Here is an 11,618-nt window from a genome sequence, read left to right on the forward strand (position 1 = left end):
TAACTTCTACCCCCTCCTCTTGTCATCTTAGTAAATGAGGTAAATTAAACGGGTGACAGGACAGAAATGCCGACAAGAAAAGCCTTGCGTTTTGTATTTGTCTCTTTACCATCAGGTGTGTACCCTGATATTTCATGCTTGGAGGACAAATTAGCCAGCCTTTTCAAAGGCCATTACAGACGAGTCTTTTGGCTCAAGTACGTTGTCCCAAATCCGAATGGATTAGAGTCAAATATTGGTGTCTACCTGTCGATACGTTCACAGGTCCGTAGAGTCACAAAAGATCTAACCAGGTCACAGTGACATAGTGCGTTTATTATAGCCGATGGCCGATGGCCCTAATTATACCAAGGGGACCGTAAATAAATTGCGAATTGATGGCATTTTCTTCACTACAGAATACGGATTTGCACTTGGATTTGCTAACGATGAGTTTTGACTTTGCTTCAGTCTATTTGGCCTTTTGAATTTTGTCGTTTGCAAGCACCTACACACCTTGATAATGTAAAAATATACCTAAATAAATATGTATATGTATACAAAAGAATGTAAAAAACCTTGATACAAAGGCCAGACTGTCCCAGGTCAAGGAACATATTGGAAATTTGACTTGGGTAAACTTTCCTTCCAAGGACGAAAACGGACAAATTGACTGTCCATTTTTTGGACATGTTAAAGATTCTTTTGTTCATTTACTGAAGGATGAAACCGATGTTTTTTTCATATAGGTCTAGTATGTAGTGGCAGTGGTTTATTTGACAGAGAGAACTTCTCTGAGAGAAGACCTAAGAAGGAGAAAAAATTCCATCACAAAAACAACTATTATTTAGTCCCTCCCGTACTTCCTAAACCCCACCCCCCCCAAAAAAAAACAGCATAGCAAAATATTATTAAACTTTTCTATTAACCCACTCTTGTTTCGACTTTAGGGACTTTGCTTTATCCTACTAATCGTGGTGGAATAGATAGTTTACTCGTATAGCCATCTATCTAACGATCGATTGGCTAGATCGCTAGAATACCACTTATTGGTCCTCCCGGGGGACCAATAAGTGGTAATTTCCAAACCATCTAACTTTTGTTGCCCAATGATTTATACCTACCTATTACCTATGGTACCTATGAAATTTCATGTTCACCAAAAAGAGGTTTAATTTGAAGTAGAATTTATTGTTTCTTGAAAGTTGGTTAGCATTTTTGAAAAAATGGTTTTCAGTAAAACAAACAAATAAATAAAAAAAATATATGCCTCCCAATCAAATGGTTCAAAAGAAACAACGTGGGTAGTGGGTACCTACCTATTCCTTTCGTTAGATTTAATGCGCGCTTTAACAACGAGGTCATTCCCGCTGACAACTCGTTCAAATGGTGTACATTTATGTATCTCGGGAATTCTGATAGGTTCTCTACAGACCTACAGAGTCATGATCATCTTCTAACGAATAAGTCTTGTGAAAAGCAGCAAAAGAAACAACGTGGGTACCTACCTATTCCTTTCGTTAGATTTAATGCGCGCTTTAACATTCCCGCTGACAACTCGTTCAAATGGTGTAAATTTATGTATCTCGGGAATTCTGATAGGTTCTCTACAGACCTACAGAGTCATGATCATCTTCTAACGAATAAGTCTTGTGAAAAGCAGGTCAGGATGGATTAGTGTATGAACGACATACTAACATTTGGCGGACAGTCAGGGGTACCCCACATTGGCAGGAAGGAGAGGATCAGATCTGGTAAAGAGATGACTATAATATTCACCTATTTCCAATTATCTTTCTCTTCATTATTAGGATCTCAAAATCTATACAATACCAATCTTCGTTACTGATTGCTTTCAGCGAAATCGAAAACAAAATACTTTAGAAAGTAAAGAAAGTGGGCGAAAATTACTTCCAGGTCACGTGACCATTAGGTGACTCAGACCACAAATTGGAGCACAGAGAGTGAAAGAAATCGAAAACAAAATACTTAGAAAGTAAAGAAAGTGGGCGAAAATTACTTCCAGGTCACGTGACCATTAAGTGACTCAGACCACAAATTGGAGCACAGAGAGTGACGCAGAACAGGGAAAAACTTGATTTGCGGAAATAAGGAAATGAAAAGTTCCAGATATAAACAATCAAAACAATGTGGTGATAGTAAACAGTAATAATTGCGTTTGCTGAAAATGTGTGGTACAGTATCGACTCGAGCGAAGGGTTTTCTTTAAACACGGTGGTTTTATCCTCGTTTTCCCGGATGTTCTCAATGTTACCATGAAGGAGTAGTGAGAGGAAAAGAACCAAAAACTATTTAATTGAGAAATCACTAAGATTTCATTGAGAAATTGCTCTTATTAAGGATTGATATTGACAGGGGTTCGGAAAATGATTGTTACAAGAAATGTCAGAGCCCTTCCAAAAGATGCGGATACGGACATATTTAATTGAGAAATCACTAAGATTCCATTGAGAAATTACTCTTATTAAGGATTGATATTGACAGGGGTTCGGAAAATGATTGTTACAAGAAATGTCAGAGCCCTTCCAAAAGATGCGGATACGGACTCAAATACAGACACCGATGATGATTGGTAAACTGGAAATCTGGACGTCTGTAGACTCTGCAGTCTGCAAGTCTGCACTACACAATGCGGTCACGTAGGAAATTTGGATGGCCGATATTTCTTGTAGACTTTTTATTCTTTTCTTTGGTTGCTCTCCTCAGCTTTCGATACTAATCGAACTTGAATTTTACCCAAAGAAACTACTAATGACTGTGTGAGGTTACCTATTATTTATTTATTCTTTTCTTTGGTTGCTCTCCTCAGCTTTCGATACTAATCGAACTTGAATTTTACCCAAAGAAACTACTAATGACTGTGTGAGTAAAGGGACTAGACTGTGGAGGTAAAGGGACTTTTCAGTCTCATTCTTGCAGTATAAACAGGGTATATTCTACTCTATTCTTAAGAAATCGATCAAATTACTTACGGTTGAAGAAACTACTAATGACTGTGTAAGTAAAGGGACTTTTCAGTCTCATTCTTGCAGTATAAACAGGGTATATTCTACTCTATTCTTAAGAAATCGATCAAATTACTTACGGTTCATATCCAAAGTGACCGCACTGGAGATGGGCGTGGTCAGATTGTTATTGGCGGCCTGGCACGTGAACACCGTGTTGAGATGGGACCGCTCCAACCGTTCCAGCGTCAGTACGTTCTGGACCCGGCGTTCTGAGAGTGCCATGAATGACGCGTCGATGAGAGCGTTCTCCTGCCACCAGGTCACCCTAGGGGGCGGTCGACCTGGAAGAGAGAAGATGAGAAAGATCAATAATAATAGTAACCAGCCTAGTTGGCTTGGTTGGTAGCGCGTCTGCTTTGTAAGCGCTAGGCCGCGGGTTCGATTCCCGCCCGGGACGGATTTTATCCTGAACAGATAATATTTGTTCTCGGAACGGCTGGCTTTTTTCTATCCTGTCTTTTTTCTCTTTTCGATTTCGGTACGATAAGACCTTCGCAATTACAGTTCCCTCTGATTAAAAGACGAGTCGTTTAATCATTACACCACAAAGCATAAGGTACATAGTACTCTCGACTATAAAATTCATACTTACCTCCGATGGCAATGCAGGTAATATTGACTGAGCTACTCTCATTGTAGGGACCCAGAATATAATTCCGGATGGCGTTCTTGTTTTCGTCCAGGATTTTCAAACTTTCCGGTTGAACTGAAAGCAGAAACAGAGAAGGGAATGGTTACGATCAATTGGGCAAACAGCAAACTTATGAAGAAATTCAACGAAAACTTACTTCTGACTCCATATGGATAGTGTTTATTTTGGATTCATTTCTTCTTTCTAATTCCGGATGGCGTTCTTGTTTTCGTCCAGGATTTTCAAACTTTCCGGTTGAACTGAAAACAGGAACAGGGAAGGGAATTGTTACGATCAATTGAGCAAACAGCAAACTTATGAAGATATTCAACGAAAACTTACTTCTGACTCCATATGGATAGTGTTTATTTTGGATTCATTTCTTCTTTCTGTGATGTCGTTTTGGAACACAATCCCCAGAATCTTGAAAGTTTGAACTTGATTTTTTTTTTTTAAGGCAAAGAGAAAGAAATAGAACGAGAAGAAATTACGGAAAGACATCATACGCAAAGAAAGCAAAGCCCTAGTAAAAGATGACTAGGAGAACAAAAGTGAATTTCAAGTTGGAAAAAGGAAAGAACGTTGAAAATTCAATTATAAGATAACATTCGAAGAGAAGCCGTCTCCATAGACATAGAGCTTGAACATCTGTTAGCAAGGCTAAACACAAGATATAGGGGAGAGAAGAGAAGTTTACCAGAGTTGGTGAGTGGTGTAGGTGTATCAAGGCACCAACACACAACCAACATACAAGAAAAAGTAGCAATACTAGGAATAGGAAGTAATATCAGAAGAGTGGTGTAGGTGCATCAAGGCACCAACATACAAGAAAAAGTAGCAATACTAGGAATAGGAAGTAATATCAGAATGAATTCTCAGAACGTTTCCATTCAGAACAGTATGATTTGAACATCTGTTAGCAAGGCTAAACACAAGATATAGGGGAGAGAAGAGAAGTTTACTAGAGTTGGTGAGTGGTGTAGGTGTATCAAGGCACCAAAACACAACCAACATACAAGAAAAAGTAGCAATACTAGGAATAGGAAGTAATATCAGAATGAATTCTCAGAACGTTTCCATTCAGAACAGTATGAAGCTTAGAACAAATTTTATTTCAATGGGGTTGAATCTGTATTGTTTCAAACACAAGAGCACCGTTATGTACCTGTTTTTCGGGAAAAGAACATCTCCAACGAGACAAAAGCTTAAACTCCTCAAGTATAATAAATGAAACATGAAACATTTTGAAGTTTTAATTCCTAGAAACTGCACTGCAAATTTTTAAAAAAGCGTGTGCAGCTGTGCATATAGGTTTACACGAGTTTTACTTGTCACAAGTTGTTTGTAGTTTTCTTATTCAAGAGGGTAAGTACCACGTTGCAGGAATGCAATATGGCACCACGAGGCACTGTAGTAAACCAGAGCTATGTATTTCTTATCAATGAACGAAGCAACGAAGGTAAAACTTTGCACTTTCTCCTTCTAATGCACTCAAACTTTTTGACACCCTTTCTCTTTCTCTCTGTCAAAAGAACTTGCAGTCACAAGTTTTGGTGTCCGTTTCCTTGCAGGAAAAATTGAATTGTTCAAATGTTCACAAGTTACCTCTCGAAGAAAACGGAAACAAATACTTATGTCAAACAAATACAAGCACAACAAGCTGACTGGGGATTTCTAATACATTTTGGTAAAACTTTGCACTTTCTCCTTCTAATGCACTCAAACTTTTTGACACCCTTTCCCTTTCTCTCTGTCTATTAACACATTCCACTAACACCTTACTTGACAATGAGTAGGTGCTGGTATGTTTATCCACTATATCAGAACAATTTCAATCTAATTGGCTAATACATGATTGTATGATCTTAGCCACTGATAAGGAGATATATTGAGAGGAGTGTTTGGAACAATGTTATGTCTGAGCCAATCCTGAAAATGCAGACATTCTAAACCGAAGAACAACTGAATAATTAATTTCAAATTTCAGAATAAGTTTTAACTCTTATCATATCGGATCTCAATAGAGTTGTAATACGTACCAAAGGGTCTCTTGGCTCTAGATTGAGAGGAGTGTTTGGAACAATGTTATGTCTGAGCCAATCCTGAAAATGCAGACATTCTAAACCGAAGAACAACTGAATAATTAATTTCAGAATAAGTTTTAACTCTTATCATATCGGATCTCAATAGAGTTGTAATACGTACCAAAGGGTCTTGGCTCTAGAATTGTATTTTGAGAATGTGAAACCAATTTTCTTGATATTCCAAACAATGAAAATGTTCAATTGAATAAGCAACTTTTTCTTGAAGAAACATTGTTTATGTTTGGCAATATGGTAAGCAATGTTTCCGAAACTGCTCAATAGAAGGAAATACTGCCCATCAAGTTTTGTCAGCAACAAATCTGATTCGTCTGTGAAACGCCCTAGCGTCCTACTGACAGATTCTGCAAGAAAACTGCAACACCAGTTCCTCTTGCTGAGACTAAATTGTCAGCAATTAACTATGTAAAATATTAGGAGGGAAATTTGTAACAATACTGCGTGACTGAGTATCTTGTCGCAAAGGCTGTGCAATTGTCAGCAATTAACTATGTAAAATATTAGGAGGGAAATTTGTAACAATACTGCGTGACTGAGTATCTTGTCGCAAAGGCTGTGCAGGGGTAAGTGAGGGGAAAGCCAAGAAGATGGAGGGGGGAACGAAGACAGAAGGGGAGATAACGAGAATTGAAGGGGAAATGAAGAAGGAAGAGGAGAGAAATCGAGGGAAGAAGCCCCTCTAGACGGATAGGATAGAGGGAAAAGACGAGAACAATATGAAGGAAAGAACAAAGAAGGGAGGAAGAGAACGAGAATTGAATGGAAAATGAAGAGGGGAAAAGGGGAGACAACTAGGGGACAAAGACGATGGAGGGGAAAACAAAGACGAAGGAAGAAGGTCTGAAAGATTCCCACTTGTAAGCATCATGAACATTTTGATGCAAACAAAACCCCTCGGTAAATATTTACATTTTTGACTGATGATGATGGTGGTGGTGGCACAATTCTTCATTCACCCCCGTCTCTATAACTTCTACCCCCTCCTCTTGTCATCTTAGTAAATGAGGTAAATTAAACGGGTGACGGGACAGAAATGCCGACAGCCCTCGGTAAATATTTACATTTTTGACTGATGATGGTGGTGGTGGTGGCACAATTCTTCATTTACCCCCGTCTCTATAACTTCTACCCCCTCCTCTTGTCATCTTAGTAAATGAGGTAAATTAAACGGGTGACGGGACAGAAATGCCGACAAGAAAAGCCTTGCGTTTTGTATTTTGTCTCTTTACCATCAGGTGTGTACCCTGATATTTCATGCTTGGAGGACAAATTAGCCAGCCTTTTTAAAGGCCACTACAGACGAGTCTTTTTGGTGCAAGTCCATTGTCCGAATGGGTTTGAGTCAAGTAATGGTGTCTACCAGTCAACACATTAACAAGTCCGTAAACTCGCAAAAGATCTAACCAGGTCGCAGTGACATAGGGCGGATTTGCACTTGGATTTGCTAACGATGAGTTTTGACTTTGCTTCAGTCTATTTGGCCTTTTGAATTTTGTCGTTTGCAAGCACCTACACACCTTGATAATGTAAAAATATACCTAAATAAATATGTATATGTATACAAAAGAATGTAAAAAACCTTGATACAAAGGCCAGACTGTCCCAGGTCAAGGAACATATTGGAAATTTTGAGTTGGGTGAACTTTCCTTCCAAGGATGAAAACGGACAAATTGACTGTCCATTTTTTGGACATGTTAAAGATTCTTTTGTTCATTTACTGAAGGATGAAACCGATGTTTTTTTCATATAGGTCTAGTATGTAGTGGCAGTGGTTTATTTGACAGAGAGAACTTCTCTGAGAGAAGACCTAAGAAGGAGAAAAAATTCCATCACAAAAACAACTATTATTTAGTCCCTCCCGTACTTCCTAAACCCCACCCCCCCCAAAAAAAAACAGCATAGCAAAATATTATTAAACTTTTCTATTAACCCACTCTTGTTTCGACTTTAGGGACTTTGCTTTATCCTACTAATCGTGGTGGAATAGATAGTTTACTCGTATAGCCATCTATCTAACGATCGATTGGCTAGATCGCTAGAATACCACTTATTGGTCCTCCCGGGGGACCAATAAGTGGTCATTTCCAAACCATCTAACTTTTGTTGCCCAATGTTTTATACCTACCTATTACGTATGGTACCTATGAAATTTCATGTTCACCAAAAAGAGGTTTAATTTGAAGTAGAATTTATTGTTTCTTGAAAGTTGGTTAGCATTTTTTTGGTATGCCGATTTTCCCTCCACCAGAAGGTCGGAATGGGTTAAAAAAAAAAAAAAAAAAAAAATCATTGACATTTTATTACTTGATTCCGACAATTTTTCATTTTTTTACAGATAGAAAATAAAAAATTGTTTTCGGAAAACTTTCAATGGAAAATTTATTTTTCACTTTAGAAAATTTGGTTTCTCCTCCTCCTCCTCCTCCTTCTTTTCTCAACTCCTAATTTCTTTCTATTTTCTAACTATAATTACCTATAGGTACCTACCATAATATTAGTCCCAACATAATAGGTAGTGGTTGTCGATCGACTATTTATAAATACAGATGTGACCAACTAAAAATCGTCATTAGAACATTAATATGTATCGGAATTTCACCAAGTTTCACAGAAATATGGAAACTAGTGAGGGGGGACAAACAAACAAAGATGAGTGTTGACTTTGTTGGTCGATGATTGGGGCTGTTACATAAATGCCACTAAAAAAGTTCAATGAAAAAAAAAAATAAATAAAATAAAAAAAATAGCAAAAGTCAGACCAAAATTAGCTGCAAAAGCATCTTGGTCCAACATCCCCCGTGTCTAAATGGTATCGAAATAGAAATGAAAGTATACAATATCTATTGTTTGACCTAGTTTCATTCCTGTATAGTGTATAAATACCGACGAAAATAAGGAAGGGGGAAACGGTGACGCTAAATGGGAGAAGAAAGAGGTAAGAGTAAAGGAGAAGGAGAAAGGAAAATAATAATAGAGAAATCGGGGAAAAAACTAGAAATATTATACAGAGTGGCAGGTATGTCTCAAAGCACATGATACATCATTATTCAGGACAAGGACACACAAGTTCAGGGTTTCATTTAGGGGGGAAAATGTGTTTAGAAAACAAAAAATAAGCAGACAACTTTATTTATTTCTCTGTAATCTCCGTAAATAGAAAACCCTATGGCCATCAGAACCAGTCAATACCTACTGTCAGGTGGACTGATTCCTTATTCTATTAAGAAAATTTTCTAAACTAGGCTAAATTCTGGAAAATATATAGGGACTTTAATACTAAAAAGAACCCAACTTCTTTAAACCCCTAAAATTCGACTATTTGCAGAACTTGACCCTTTCTTACATTTCGACCACCCTGTAGACGTAATGATGATCTCCCATGTTTACCAAAGTTAAACAAACTTCTATCTATAAACCTACTTATGGCTCTATCTCTTCAACTTGTGTTTCGTCGGAAAATGTATTTATTGGATACCTCCTTGAAATTATTCGCAAAAGCTTTTTGTCGGTGTTCCCAATATAAACATTAAGAGGGGAGCAGTATGGTGTATGTGTTCTAGCAGATTTAGCTAATATGGATGGTTTGCACTCGAGATACTTTGAGTACTTCAACATTTTCAATAGATGCCCTAATAACTTGGCCTGGATTCCGTTCAATTTAAGGCCTCCTAAATTTGAAGTGAGCATGATTTTGTTATTGTTGCTGAAGGCTCCAAGTACATATCTTGCAAGATGCAAATAAATTAACGAGAAGGTATAACATGTATATGTATAACGTATGAGTATGTACTATGAAGCCTACAAAAAAAGAAAATAAAATACAAATTATCATAAAATATGTTGTAATGTCATTGCCACTAGAAAGAAATCTGAATAAAATCTGTCAACATTTTGCAATATTTCAAATAGATAATTCAGTTTATTGGAGACTAGAACTTAGTATTACTGAAAACAAGATGTAATATGGATAGAATTGGATAGTATCAATATTGGTGGAAAAAAATATTTGAACATTTCAAATTCATTTAAAAAGGTTTTGGTAAATAAAAGCTCGCGCAACGAAGGGAAGGAAATCGGAAATTCTTCAGAACATTGAGCTTCCTTCACTTTCTTTGAAGAAACGAAAATAAAGAAGAGGCGATCATAGCCAAATTTAGCAAGAAAAAAAGTCTTTGACGCAAAAAATATAAGTCCATATACAGGGACCTAGCTTTCAATCTTAATCTGAAAACTAGATTTCAAAGAGAAGAGAGAGAAAAACTGTTAAGGACGAAGAAAGTGGTGAAAAGGGCATCGAAAAAAAGGCAAAGAGAAAGAAATAGAACGAGAAGAAATTACGGAAAGACATCATACGCAAAGAAAGCAAAGCCCTAGTAAAAGATGACTAGGAGAACAAAAGTGAATTTCAAGTTGGAAAAAGGAAAGAACGTTGAAAATTCAATTATAAGATAACATTCGAAGAGAAGCCGTCTCCATAGACATAGAGCTTGAACATCTGTTAGCAAGGCTAAACACAAGATATAGGGGAGAGAAGAGAAGTTTACTAGAGTTGGTGAGTGGTGTGAAGTTTTCCAAGGCACCAAAACACAACATTGACATTGTTTTTTTTTTTTTTTTTTTTTTTTTTTTTTTTTTTTTTTTCACAACAAAATCCAAATGTGTACTTGGATTTGCTAACGATGAGTTTGACTTTGGTTCAGTCTAGTTGGCCTTTGAATTTGTCACCTGAAGCACCTGAGTATACACCTTCATATGTGTATACCTAAAATTATATTCTACAAAAGAATGTAAAAAACCTTGATACAAAGGCCAGACTGTCCCAGGTCAAGGAACATATTGGAAATTTTGAGTTGGGTGAACTTTCCTTCCAAGGATGAAAACGGACAAATTGACTGTCCATTTTTTGGACATGTTAAAGATTCTTTTGTTCAATTACTGAAGGATGAAACCGATATTTTTTTCACATAAGTCTAGTATGTAGTGGCAGTGGTTTATTTGACAGAGAACTTCTCTGAGAGAAGACCTAAGAAGGAGAAAAAATTCCATCACAAAAAACAACTATTATTTAGTCCCTCCCGTACTTCCTAAACTCCCCCCCCCCCAAAAAAAAGTTATGTACCTGTTTTTCGGGAAAAGAACATCTTCAACGAGACAAAAGCTTAAACTCCTCAAGTATAATAAATGAAACATGAAACATTTTGAAGTTTTAATTCCTAGAAACTGCACTGCAATTTTTTAAAAAGCGTGTGCAGCTGTGCATATAGGTTTACATCACAAATTGTTTGTAGTTTTCTTATTCAAGAGGGTAAGTATTACCACGTTGCAGGAATGCAATATGGCACCGCGAGGCACTGTAGTAAACCAGAGCTATTTCTTATCAATGAACGAAGGTAAAACTTTGCACTTTCTCCTTCTAATGCACTCAAACTTTTTGACACCCTTTCCCTTTCTCTCTGTCAAAAGAACTTGCAGTCAAAAGTTTTGGTGTCCGTTTCCTTGCAGGAAAAATTGAATTGTTCAAATGTTCACGAGTTACCTCTCGAAGAAAACGGAAACAAATACTTATGTCAAACAAATACAAGCACAACAAGCTGACTGGGGATTTCTAATACATTTTGTGTTGTGACTTAATACTTACGTATGACGGTCAAATTGACTTTGGAGTTCCTGGTGGGCGATTTCTTGAAGTCGACCCGACACCTGTAAGTGCCTCCATCGGAGTCTCGGATATTGTCGATCCTCAGATAAGCAGGAGAATCGTCGTATTTGAAGAAGCCTCGATCCGTCAGATCTTTGTCCGACCAATGCTTAGCCTGTTCTGTCTTGCCACGCATGTCATAACTGAAACAGAACGATCAAAATCATGTATTATAGTA

General features: G+C 37.3%; 1 protein-coding gene across 1 annotated transcript; it reads right to left on the minus strand.

Annotated features, from left to right (window-relative positions):
* Nucleotides 1–3,085: 3,085 nt before the first annotated feature.
* Nucleotides 3,086–11,595, minus strand: LOC103516108 (synaptogenesis protein syg-2-like; the record flags this gene model as incomplete). Its single annotated transcript, XM_026828600.1, has 3 exons — nucleotides 11,381–11,595; nucleotides 3,601–3,714; nucleotides 3,086–3,289 (listed from the first exon to the last, which is right to left on the minus strand). Coding segments are annotated over exons 1-3 (514 nt in total), but the record flags the coding sequence as incomplete, so codon positions are not given.
* Nucleotides 11,596–11,618: the final 23 nt, after the last annotated feature.

The sequence above is a fragment of the Diaphorina citri genome, unplaced genomic scaffold, assembly GCF_000475195.1.
Source record: "Diaphorina citri unplaced genomic scaffold, Diaci psyllid genome assembly version 1.1 scaffold1490, whole genome shotgun sequence".
Classification (NCBI taxonomy): domain Eukaryota; kingdom Metazoa; phylum Arthropoda; class Insecta; order Hemiptera; family Psyllidae; genus Diaphorina; species Diaphorina citri.